Here is a 13,432-nt window from a genome sequence, read left to right as displayed (position 1 = left end):
GTTTATGTTTGTAAAGCATTCATTAGTTTGGTGCATTTTGTGCGTTGACTGTTTGTTTGTGCTTCTTTGCACGATTATGCAGAAATTGGAGCAAAAGTTTTACAAACTGTTGAAAGTGTGGGTTACTTACCTATTTATACTTTTTTTTGTCATTTTTGCAATCCCTGAAACCGGGTGCCAATTTGAAAAGTGTTCGATTCATTGCCGAGGGCAGGGAGAAAAAGTGCATAATTTGTTTCACAAAACCCTCTATTTGCACAAAGGAAACAGCTTCCTTCAGTATCTCTGGCCTGTGCTTTTGTCCTGCGAACAAGGGGAAAATTTTGGAGACTTCAGAACTGATTGCCCTCCCTCTCCTTTAAGTCCGAAGACTAGCTCTCCTGTGCTCTCAACTGATGGGGAGACTGATTGGTCCCAGTACAAATCTTCCCTTTCCATTTATGCCTGTGTCAGAATGAGGTCTATTGTTTTCTATTCAAAGGGTCTAAAGGTTTGCTGAAATGTTACAAATGTTCTTTTTTTTCGAAAATAAAATACCATTGATTCATTGGCACTGCATTGTCCTCGAATTATATTAATAAACTTGCTTTGACTACAAACAGTCGTCAAGGGGAGAGTGGAAATCTGGCTTTTAAGTATTTATCGCTCCAATTATAATTACTTCTTGGGAGAAACTGATAATCCGGAAATCATGTTGTTGTGGGAAAGCTCCAGTTGAAACCACCTCTCGTTTTACTTCGATATAAAAGAGCTGCAAACATTTTGTCCATTTCTGGAGATCACATTAAAGAGTGACTGTAGTGGAAATTGTAATAAGCTGAGATGAAATGCAACAATTCTTGCATGGTCGCTTGTATAATGTGGAGATAACTGTGTGAAAAGTTAGGGGAGGGGTGGGGTTGGGGGGGGGAGGTGGTTTGCTTCTGCCCAGCATCTAAGTCCCAACACAATGAAAATGCAATGAATCGGAATGCCTCACAGATCATGGTGGAATAGGAATTTCCAGCGAGGAAAATCTTTTCATGGTGAATTAAGCGGTGGAGGAGAGAAATGGTGATGAAAAAAAGGTATGCTCAGTTTCACAAATACTGCATGGCGGGCACAGTGGTGGAAGATTTAAGAACCTTAGTGAAGGCGATGAAGAATAGAACGTGGAAAATTGAATTTACTAAACAATTAAGCATTGAATTAGCCTGCATCCAGTGTAGGGGGGAGAGAGAGAGAGAGAGAGAGAAGAGGAGGAGGGGGAGGGGGAAAGGAGTAGGAAGAGACAAATAACTCGGAGCAGCTCATTAAGGTATAGTGAATATGTCAGCCCAGTTGTGTGGCAGATACTTGCCAGTGAATCATTGCACAGTTCCTCTAAGCAACCTTTTTCTGAAGTCACACACTTAATCTGGTTAATAAAAGCTCTGCTGCTGAGGCCAGTCTGTCTCCCCATATTTTCTCATATTATTCCCGGCTTTTCTATTAATTACAAGTTGTATTGCCAATCAACAAGAGTAGTAAGGGACAGAATAAATGGAATGAGAGTGCCCTGGAGATGTCACTTCTAGGATCTGATGTATCCTGGAACTCCCCTGGGTCTCTGCAACCTCCCACATGCCTTGCTGGTCTTTTGTTCAATTACAGTTAATGCAATAGTTTGCCATTTTCTCCTTCTAATTATATTTTCAAGTGGGATTTGTAGCACATAAAAAAACATCCTTTTACGTGTTGAAGCACCAGGGCTTTGTGTCTGGTATTGTCAGTCCCCTGAGTGCTGTACCATTCTTCGTACAGAGCTCTGAATAAACAAATCCCCTTTTTAAAACCTGCGATGGTGCAAACTGGCGATAAATACTTTAACCCTCCACACACTGAAGACTGCAGCAAGCAGCTTCTTTCCAACTGCTTTCAGTGTCCAGTTGTTCCCCGTATTTTTGCCACCTGTTAATTCTTTATGATGTAATTAGCGGTGGTCCTTTGGAATGTGTTTGTTGGCCACTTGTGAAATAAAAAGTGAACATGGTGTTTACTGATCAAACATCCCATGAGATGTAAGAATACGATTCTTAATTCAGCAAAAATAAACCTCCCCACTGTAAAATCTTTCTTGGTGCGCTGTGGCAGCAGCCTTTGATGTATCTAAAATTGTGATCTTCTCCCCTTTTGACATAGCACAGAGGGAACCCATCCCTGAGGCAGGCAGATGACTATGTTTGAACCTGGGTCAGTATTTTTACTGCCCTACTCCCCGTCTCTCTCAGGAACTATGAAGATAGCACCCAGGCAAACACACACAGGAAAAAAGAAACAGATAGCTGACAAGATAGATTCTCTCAGTGAGTCGGCCTTTTAAAGACTTCAGGCTGGATAGAAATCTGCTTGGAACGGTTTTATCTTTTGCTGATAGGCTTTTGTACTTGTGTCTATTAAAACCCACAACACGAAAAGGAGAAAAACAGAAGTGATTCCTGGTCCCTTCAGGATTGAGTTTCTGAAAATAAGCAACAGTTTTGTTTTTAAAAATCCTGATGTGCGTTGAGTTCTGCCGCTTTAAATTGGTTGTATTTGTTCAATTCCAGTGGGGGGTTTCTGGAAATTGGTGCTAAGCACACATATGTGCACACTATCATTCCATTAGCTTAAAATTTGAATTTATTCCTTAGAGCTTTAGCATCTCGCATCAGCAGAAATCAGAGCAGTTTGCACTCAGCTGCTCAATGGGTTTGAGGTAGGGGAGAGAGTGTATCTGGTCAGTGGGCTGTCTTAAACCGTGCAGGTCATGCATGTGTTTTAAAATACCGTGCATGCAAGCAAGTTGTTATTATGATGTTCCTTTAAAAGGAACATTTGTTGGCTTAGCATTTCTAGCTGCTGCTCTATTAGAGGAAAGTGTGCACTTCACGGAAAGAGGCGAATGAGAAGTAGTTTCTTTCCAAGTGGTCTTTCAGTGGGAGAGCTTTCTTAAATTGCTGCAAATCCTCCTCTTTGATACTGTTTAAAAATCGTATTCCAAAGCAATAGCGTATACCTCGGACTGAATGACAATATCACTCGTTTTGAAGTACAGCTTAGATTTGTCCAAAAACGCAGCATAATAAATTGTGCATCATCCAAATGAACACATGATTCGATCTATATGAGAAAGTAACTTCCTGGCTTTGTTAGTATGTTGTGGTTGTAATGGACAATAATTGTTTAATCGTTGCAGCATATGACAGGGAATCTGAGAATCCTAACAGAGAAGGGACACAGTCCGCATTATAGATCTTTTGGTGAGTTTTGCAAAAAAAAGTTTGATTATTCCCCCTTAAGGTAACTTTGCAATCCGCAGTACTGTGTAGGATAGTTTACATTGTACACATGAAGGCCTACCTAGAATGACCTGCAACTTATTGCTGCATTTTAATCACTTGTCCTGAAAGCTGATTAGATTTTTTTTTGTTCTGGGTGGCTAAGTCCGGATTTGAGCAAAAAGCGAGTTGTAATTGTATTTTTCATCCTCCCAAAATTTAATTTGCAGCCAATTTCTTTCCTATGTGGATGTGACATTGAAACATACCAAGTGGTAACAAGTGATGTCTGTTTCATACTCAGTAGCACAGGGTGACTGGATATGGGGCTGAGTCCATGAGGCATGCAGAATTCCTCTCTGTCCCTTTGTTACACATGAAGTGACAAAAAGCTGAGTCTGTGTGTGACCCACATGGTCCTGGTTCACCATGTGGCAAACCTCTTCCCCATATAATTCTTCAGCTTTTAGCCCATCCAAGGTTTCTATCAGATTGATTTTAGCATTTATCAGCTAAGTGTAAATTAAAGTCTCACTGCATAGACATGATCAAAATTAAATGAGTATCACGTTCACTGCATTTAACTTTTCCATGTTTGTTTAGCCTATTTGTTAAAGGGAGATTGTTTTTCCATTGTAATTTCTTTGGGTCTTGCTTTCTACAGAGAAAATGCTTTTGAACATTGTTTTAGCCAGGAGAAGGAACGCTGGAATAGTGAGAGGTCACCCAGAGACTTATTAAAGAAAGGATATCAAAGGGCTTTGGAGTAGGTCAGGGAAGGTGTACTAGAGTCATACATGGAATGAGTGGATTATCTGAGGAGGAAAGGTTGGAGAGACTGGACTCGTATCTATTGGAGTTTCAGAGACTAAGAGCTGACTTGTTTGAATCATATAAGATCCTGAGAGGACTTGACTGGGTGGATGCTTTTTCTAATGGGAGGATCTCAAACTAACAGACACTGTTTAAAAGCTAGGGATCACTCAATTAAGACAGATGAGGAGAATTATTTTGTTTATGGCTGCCCTGTGCCTTTGGAACTCTCAAAAGGTGATGGAAGCAGAGTCTTTGAATATTGATAAGGCAGAGGTAGATGGATACTTGACAAGCGAGGGGGGGTGAAAGGTCAATCAGGAGTAAGTGGGAACATGGAGTGAGCAGATCAGCCACAATCTTATTGAATGGTGGTTCAGGCTGGAGGGGCTGAATACTCACTCCCCCTCTATGTTTGACCAGAAGTGAGATCATAGCTAACCTGCATCTTGGCTCCCTGTCGTTAATGCCCTTGCCTACCTAATCTCGGTCAATTTCAGATCTGAAATGTTCCATCGACACCCCACTTTCCCTCTCCATCCCCACCCCCACAGTTTAATGGTTCCAGCCAGTTCCAGGTTTCTGTCCTCTTTTGAATGAGGACACCCTGATACCACACTTAAACAGCCCAGCTCCAATTTGTGGATGAAACCCCTCATTCTGAATTCTCACTTCCCCCTCTCCTCCTGATGAATGAATTTCTTTTCTGTGTACTTTTCCAACCCCTTTAATCACCTCAAATCAGCACAGTCAGCTCACTGTTTAATCTTTTACTTGAGGGTATGCAAGATTAGTCGGCGCAACCCTGCAATCACAATTTAACCCTTTCGGTTAGTCTGAAATATTGGTGATATGCAGAACTGTGCTAATGAGCCTGTGTGCCAGTCATAGGTCAGAACAGTCAAGTCCAGTCAACGTATCAACACAGTGAGAAGCTTGGTACAGAAGTTTACTCAATCTTTTCATCAAATGTGCGAAACATTAGCTTCTTTTTGCCAATTTCACAGGAGCACAGGAGATAGGAATCAAAAGAGGCCTTCTGGCCCAAGTGAGGCTTCAATGATTCACTGACATTAGCGTTATTTTGGTAATATGGACCCAATGACCCGAAAGGCCTCATCTATATTATTTAAATCTCAGATTCAGTCAGATCATGGCTTATCATCTCACTCTATGCCAAGTTTCTGCACTATCTCCCTTTCCCTTCATGGCGTTAGTATGCTGAAATCTATTGATCCTGCTCAAAGGTTGAGCTTCCAAAGTTGGTTGGAGGAGAGAATCCCAAAGACTCATTCCCCCCGCCTCCCAGAGTGAAGGAGTTCCTCCTCATCTCTCTTTTGGATGGTCCACTCCTTTATTCTTAACAAGACTACCAAACGTTTTTTTACTCAAAGCCACATGACCCTTCAACCTGCACAGTAAAGAATCCCATGTCTCTCAGCTTGTTTCTAACCAGGATGTGCAGGCTTTAAAGTTGGATTTCTCACTCTGGGTGTGAACTGTCCAACGTTTTGAGGCCTGGAAATTTTTACATATCTTCAGATTCCTGGGTGCTGCCAGTCTTCAGTCCGGTGGCTGGTTGGGACCCAAGGGCTGACTTGAGGCAGGATGGGATCTGGGAGCTGTCTGGATAAGTGGTTGATGGGGTAGGCCCTCATGGTGAGGACAGCTTCAGGAGCAAAGCCAAAGGCAGGTGAGGCCTGAGATTTTCCATCAGATATGAAGGAGCCTGCTCCATCCATTGCACAAGGTCTGCGCATACAAAGAGAAACGCTGCATCTCCCTGGACCTTGCCAGGCACCAGATCCTTCTGCTCCCAGGCTGTCTGGGCATGCAAGCCACAGTAACTGGTACCACATTAAAGCTGTAACCAGGCAGAACTGCTTTCAGGCAGCTTTCTGACTCCCCTTCTCCATCACACGGGAAGGCCAATGTCTCTTCAGTGGGGCACTCCCACCCGATTCACATCAGTTCCTCACTGTTTCTGACAGAAGGGAACTATTACGTTTAAGTAGTGGTGTCAGGAAGAAGCTCACGTGATTGGAGAGCTGCAGCATCTGCTTCCACTTCTCTCCTGAGATCCTTTGTTTCTGGCTACAACCTTAGCCAGGAGGTGATGACCTAATTTTATCCCTGCTGGACTATTAATCCACGGACCAAGGTAATGTTATGGGGACCCAGATGTGAATCCCACTGTGCCAGGTGGTGGAATTTGAATCCCAATAAAAATCCGGATTGTAGCTGATTGTTGGAAAACCCCATCTGGTTCACTAATGCCCTTTAGGGAAAGAAACTGCCATCCTTACCTGGTCTGATCTACATTTGACTCCAGACCCACAGCAATGTGGTTGACTCTTAATTGCCCCCTGGGCAATTAGGGATGGGCAATAAATGTGATATGCATGTCCTATAAACGAATAGAACAAAATCTCCATAGGTCAGTTTAAGGTTAGGGACAAGTCGGGTTAGAGTGAGGGAGTAGAGGAACAAATATCCATGAAATCATGGGATTCCAAATTGCCCACTTCACACTAGAAACTGCCAAAACTGTTGGCTGCCACTCGGTTCAGCGATAACCTCTGCTCAGCATCAAGGGTAAATTGCTGCGTGATCTTTGCATGACTTAGAAAGCTGAATGTTGACCCACAGAGGGTGGGCACAGAGGTAGGATGTGCCATGCTGTACTGGGACCTGGATGCAGGATTTGCTTCTTTCTCTGTCACCCCTCCACATTAAGATGTTTAGACTCAAAAAGTGGTGCTGCCGGATGGACATGTTGCCACCACTTTGAACAATTGGTGCCAAGTTCCCCATAGTCTTTAATTTCAATGCTGCCATGTTCCAAGGAGAGCTTCAGACTACAGGACAACCACATGTCTTTCAACCAGTCATCTCTCTCATTATTTAAGTGTCTAAATTGAACAAATCCATTAACCTTTTATGTAGCTTTGAATGTAATTTAAACAGTGCTACAGCATCTAGCACCCACAGTACTCAAACCTCTTGCAATAATTCACTGCCCTAGTCAATGGGTTAAACATTACTGTCATTGTGGTAGGACTATACACATATCTGCTCAAATATTAAGGCCTCACGAATTCACTGCATGTGTCTGTGTAAAACATCAACTTGTGGATGTAATTACTTAACTCATGGCATTAATTATTTTGGAAAAAGAACAAAAGATCAACTTTTATCTTGTGGACACAGAAGTAATATGCTGTTTTGGAGAAATCTGCTTTATTATTTTGCCCAGATAGTTGAGGTTTGCAGAAAAAGAATCATTTGCTCCCACACAGGGAGCACTTAATCTTGACCAACTCATCTGGGAGTTGTCACAAACGATGACAGGGCACTTCCCCACAGGAAAACTGGAGATTAAGTCACTCCTGCACATCTCCCGTTCCAATTTAGAATTTGTGAATGTGTGTATTCGATCTCTTATCACTTTGATCTCAGTCTTCTGATAGAACTGAATTCGAGGAAGCAGTCGGGGTATGTTCAGGCACAGGGGTGGGCGGGTGGAATTAATTAAGTAAAAAGACCAATGAATTAATTTACTGGGCATTTAACTGCTTTTAATCTATGTAAACTCCAGTGGTATTTTGTGAAGGACTCTCCTTCTCAACCTCTCCCATCACCTGAGGCATGGTGACCCTCAGGTTAAACCAGTGCCAGTTGTATTTCTCTCTAAGGACAGAACAGGTCTGAGAACTCTATCTTTTACCAATCATGAGTGTTACATCTGAGTCACTCTAACTCAGTTGCTGGACTACTAATCTAGTCTGGAGACACAACTTCAAATCTCAGCATATCAGCTGGGTGTTTGTATTCATTTAATTAAATGAAGCATGGAATTAAAGAGCTCGTATCAGTCATGGCGGCCATGAAATGGTTGGATTGTCATGGCAAGTTCTTTCAAGTATGAAAATCTGCCAGTCTTACCAGGTCTGGTTTACATATGAACCCTGGCCCACAGCAATAAGGTTGATCCCTTAACCACTCTCTGAAATGGCCTGGGCAAATCCCACAGTTAAACAGGACTAGCCTGAGTGAATATCACGTTACAAACAGGTTGCGTTCTTGGGTATGTTCGTAAGTTGATGATGTAATATACGTATATCCTATATGGGATCTCATTTATACACTCCCACATTTATAAGTCAGACATTCATAAATTTGGGACTGCATGTATATTAGTAAAAATGCATCTGTATCTTCCTGTCTGTTCTAAGGTCAAATGCTTATTAAGTGCAAAATCAGTTTGAAAATGCATGTTGTGATTGGGGTTAGCGTTATTGGTTGAAAATGAAAGAGTAAAATCACGTTCTTTATTGTTTCTTTGGAGTAATTTCTGATACTAAAGGAGGATGATGTGAAGCTGTTGCGTGGTGATAGTGCAAATGATATTGATGTGATGTCACTGTCATGCTGAATCAGATATTTCATGGGTTCTTGGATTCAGAGAATCATCAAATTATACAGCACAGAAGAGGCGGTTTGGCCCATTGACTTTGGACTGCCATAAATCCTTTAAATCTATACTAGTCCCACTTCTCAGCATTTGGATGTTATGAAACTTCAAGTGCTCAGGCAGGTGCATTTTAAAGGCTGTGAGATTTCCCACCTCCCCTTCCCTCCCTGGCCATGCAATCCAGACCCCCACCATGTTCTGGGTGAAAAATGTACTCCTCAAATCCCCTCGAAATCTCAGTTTCATAATCAGATTGCACAAAGGATAGAGATTAATTTTTCACTTGTGGCTGAAAATGGGGGAAGGGTTGGGATAAAGTTAGACTGTCAAACAAGCAATGGGTCAATGACAACATTCATAGAGCACCTATCAACATAGAAAACAGCCCAAGGTACTACACAGCAGAGTCTGTCAGCATGGAAGTGAGTTAGAAAAGGAGACTATCAGAAAATGCAATTAGTAGCTGGGCGAGAAGCTGCTATTGCAGTTAAATGTAAATAAGGAGATGGATATCGAAGAAACGTGTGAGTGAGAGTATAAATAGGATGTGTAAAGACATGTTTGCCATGAAGAGAAAGGCAGCAATATTTTATCGATGCATAAATGTTCTTTGTGGTAGATGGTGGTTATTTTATATTTGCATTCAGTTTCTATTGTGGATTGCCTTTGCCAAAGTGATTGAATTGTGAAGGGATGGAGAAGAGACCTGACTCAGAACTGTCCTGTATAACCATCTGCTAGGACCAACTCAGAACTGTCCTGTATAACCATCTGCTAGGACCAACTCAGAACTGTCCTGTATAACCATCTACTAGGACCACTCAGAACTGTCCTGTATAACCATCTACTAGGACCAACTCAGAACTGTCCTGTATAACCATCTGCTAGGACAAACTCAGAACCGTCCTGTATAACCATCTACTAGGACCAACTCAGAACTGTCCTGTATAACCATCTACTCGGACCAACTCAGAACTGTCCTGTATAACCATCTACTAGGACCAACTCAGAACTGTTCTGTATAACCATCTACTAGGACCAACTCAGAATTGTCCTGTATAACCATCTGCTAGGACCAACTCAGAACTGTCCTGTATAACCATCTGCTAGGACCAACTCAGAACTGTCCTGTATATCCATCTGCTAGGACCAACTCAGAACTGTCCTGTATAACCATCTACTAGGACCAACTCAGAACTGTCCTGTATAGCCATCTACTTGGACCAACTCAGAACTGTCCTGTATAACCATCTACTAGGACCAACTCAGAACAGTCCTGTATAACCATCTGCTGGAAAGCCTTTTGCTTTAGCCATGGTGGTGTAAAACATAGAATTGTAGGAGCATGAGTAAACCATTCAGCCCATCAGGCTGTTCCACCATTCAGCATGATCATGGCTCATCCTTTACCGAAGGAGCATAATCCCATTCTCTCCCCAGAGACCTTGACCCCTTAGCCTCCAGTGTTGATGTGAACCTGTATTCACTTGCGCTTCCTGATATCAGGAACTCGCTGATGTGAATTCACAAAGGCAAACTGACATATACATGAGGTGGAGGAGGTTAGTGCAGTGACAAAGCCACTGGACTAGGAATTCAGAAATCTAGCATTACTAACTCACTGGGGGTATGGGTTCAAATCCAACTCTGGTGGAACTGACATTCATCTCAACCTCCAAACGGACCCCACCACCAGGATATATTTCCCTCCCCATCCATTTCCGATTTCCGCAAAGACCGTTCCCTCGTGACTACCTGGTCAGGTCCACGCCCCCCAACAACACACCCTCCCATGCCACTGCAGGAATTGCAAAACCTGCGCCCACACCTCCTCCCTCACCTCCATCCAAGACCCCAAAGGAGCCTTCCACATCCATCAAAGTTTCACCTGCACATCCACCAATATCACTTATTGTATCCGTTGCTCCCGGTGCAGTCTCCTCTACATTGGGGAGACTGGGCGCCTCCTCGCAGAGCGCTTTAGGGAACATCTCCGGGACACCTGCACCAATCAACCACACCGCCCCGTGGCCCAACATTTCAACTCCCCCTCCCACTCTGCTGAGGACATGGAGGTCCTGGGCCTCCTTCACCGCCGCTCCCTCACCACCCGACGCCTGGAGTCACCTATTGTACTCCATGCTACTTTCTCCCCTCTCATTTACCTCTCCACCCTTCAGGCTCTCTGCCTCTGTTCCTGATGAAGGGCTTTTGCCCAAAACATTGATTCTCCTGCTCCTCAGATGCTGCCTGACTTGCTGTGCTTTTCCAGCACCACTCTAATCTGGACTCTGATCTGAAATATTCAGACTAGTCTCAGTAAGAGCGCAATTGCTGTCGATTGTTGTGAAAGTCCACATGGTTCACTAATGCCCCTTTTAGCGAAAGAAATCTGCACTGCTCAAGCAGCCTGGCCAACATGTGGCCCACAGCAATTGGGGTGAATGGTTTACTCCTGTTTCTACTTCATATGGTCTTGAGGTCACTAGGGATTGACTCTAAATGCCCTCTGAAATGGCCCAGTGAGCCACTCAGTCCTGGGGCAGTTAGGGCTGGGCATCAAATAGTGGGCCAGCCTGTTACGCTCACTTCCTATGAACGAATGAATTCCGCTCAGAGGCAGTGCCATTTCGATATTCTCATGAAGGTCTGTACGCGGTGCCACCCGAAAACAGGAAAGGTGTTCTCCCCGTACTTTGTGTGCCTGGGGTAAATTGTGATGTGGAGGTTTTGCTGTCAGCTTTCATTTTCCCTTATCCGTGTCATTCCCTCCTTCAGACCTGGAACAGGGATCACGATGACACTGCATCAACACATTCGGGTGGCACACCTGGCCCCTCCAGTGGGGGCCACACATCACACAGTGGTGATAACAGCAGTGAACCAGGTAAGAAACTAAACAATTGCCCGTCTGTTTGATAACGCTCTGATACACAAACCTCACAGCCCATTGGGTCTAATGGCCAATACACTGGTCATCTGACAATGAGAAACACTCATTAGATCTTAGAGTGGGGGCAGGAATGGGAGGCAGATTGGTTGGGAGGGGAGGAGGGGAAGAAGACGGACAGATGTAAGGGCAGAGGTGAGGGGGGAGTGGCGAGGGAAAGAGTATAGGGGTGAGGGAGAGAGAATGGGTTATGGATGTGAGGGAGCGTGGAGGAGGTCTGGAGCTGAGCGCGGAGTGGAGGGGGAGGGAACATGGAGGTGAAGGGGAGTGAAGGAGTTGTGGTGGTGAGGGAGGGGTTATGGAGGTGAGGCAGGAGTGTAGGAGGCATTGATGAGATAGGTGGGTGAGATTGGAACCTGACTATGAAAGAAAAGGGCTCTTGCACAGCAGCCAGTCACGTGAGCAATGATGAGTTGCCCCCCAGTGATAGAGCGGTCCCTGTTGAGATCAGAGAACAGACAGAATGATTGAATCAGGGATGGCATGGGCTGTTTGTCTCTGTACAACCGAAACTGGTACACTTACCTTGAGTGGATGGAGGAGGGCTCGCTGATACGTTTCACATGTTTTATATGAATTTTAAGGAAAATAAAATGTATATGTTACTAATTCACCAGCTCGCGTAACATTTCAATTTTTAATATAGTAGTTTCTAAAACACTTGCTCACACACACTTGCATGTACACATACTTGATACATGTGTATATATACACTCATGCACTTGCTAACGTGTATACACTCTCATGCGCGTGCATATGCATACATACGTGTACACACATTTATATACATACACTTGCTAATGTGTGCACAGATACTTGCACATGTGTATAGATACACAGGCATATGTGTGTGTGTATCCCCCCCCCCCCACAGTGAAATGAGATGCTGCAGATTGTCTCTGAAGTGCTTGAGTAAGCTCAGGCTGCATTACAGGATTAGTGTCTTTCAGTCATTACTTTTACAATCTGCTTTTATGCTGCTGAACTTTTAAGAAACTTCTGAAATCCATTTTTAAACTTTCTGATGGAGTTGAATATGCTTGACCAGATAAATTCTGTTTGGGAAGGTGTGAAATTGTGGCTTTTTTAAGCATTGGTTGAGGAGCACTGTAAATTGAGTGAGACATTCAGAGCAGGAAAGGGATTTTTGGGAGTGAAATTGTCAGGAGTTGGGGAGGTAGACTAAAAAAATACTTTAACCTGTTATTTTGAACGTTAAAACTGTAATTAATCACAACTTGAAAGGGCCACGTGTGATAGATTAGCCAGTTTAGCCACAAAACTTGCTTTCTGAGGAAATGAATCTTGAAACAATTAATTCAATCAACAAATAAGTCCTAATAACTCATTCTGCCAGAAATAACAATAGTGGGAAAACGATTTCCTATCTACATTATATCAGAGCTAAACTGAAAATCTGTTCATATAGAATTGTCTAGAATACACTTGCAGAGAGGAAAGTGATTTTTGACATAAAATTAGACAAATAGGAGCCCAGAATTACAGTGTTTAGCGAGAGCGGAGTTGGAATATTCAATCCAAACTACACCTTGCTCTGATTTCAAACTCCCTGTGGTTCCAGTGGAAGGAAAACGCAAGTTAGCATTCAATTCCTGAAAGAGAATGTGTGTGTGTGTATGTAGATGTGGGGACATGAATGCCTGAGTACTTATGTATATGTGTGCGAGAGTGATTTGAGAGTGTACGTGTATATAATGGTTATGTATAGATGTGTGACTGAGTGTGTATGTGGGTAATGGGTGTGATAGTTTTGTTTGTGTGGCTGGGCACATACAAAACCAACACAAACAAAACTGACACACCTGCCACATACATACACACTCAGTGATGTCTGAATGTGGCTGAATAGGGGCGTGTGTGCATGTGAGACTGTGAATTTGGGAGCAGGATGTGTCT

At 43.3% G+C, this 13,432-nt stretch overlaps 1 protein-coding gene across 3 annotated transcripts in view; it reads left to right on the top strand.

Moving 5' to 3' along the window:
* meis1b (Meis homeobox 1 b) overlaps window positions 1-13,432 on the top strand; it is a 220,758-nt gene that overhangs the window by 24,898 nt on the left and 182,428 nt on the right. For all 3 annotated transcript variants that reach the window (XM_043696674.1, XM_043696675.1, XM_043696676.1), the window contains exon 7: window positions 11,344-11,452. In XM_043696674.1, coding sequence (XP_043552609.1) covers window positions 11,344-11,452 — 109 coding nt within the window. The remainder of the gene's footprint in view (window positions 1-11,343; window positions 11,453-13,432) is intronic.

This window comes from Chiloscyllium plagiosum, chromosome 9 (genome assembly GCF_004010195.1).
Source record: "Chiloscyllium plagiosum isolate BGI_BamShark_2017 chromosome 9, ASM401019v2, whole genome shotgun sequence".
Taxonomy (NCBI): domain Eukaryota; kingdom Metazoa; phylum Chordata; class Chondrichthyes; order Orectolobiformes; family Hemiscylliidae; genus Chiloscyllium; species Chiloscyllium plagiosum.
Note: the sequence above shows the minus strand (reverse complement) of the source record. Positions and strands in the feature narration are given on the sequence as shown.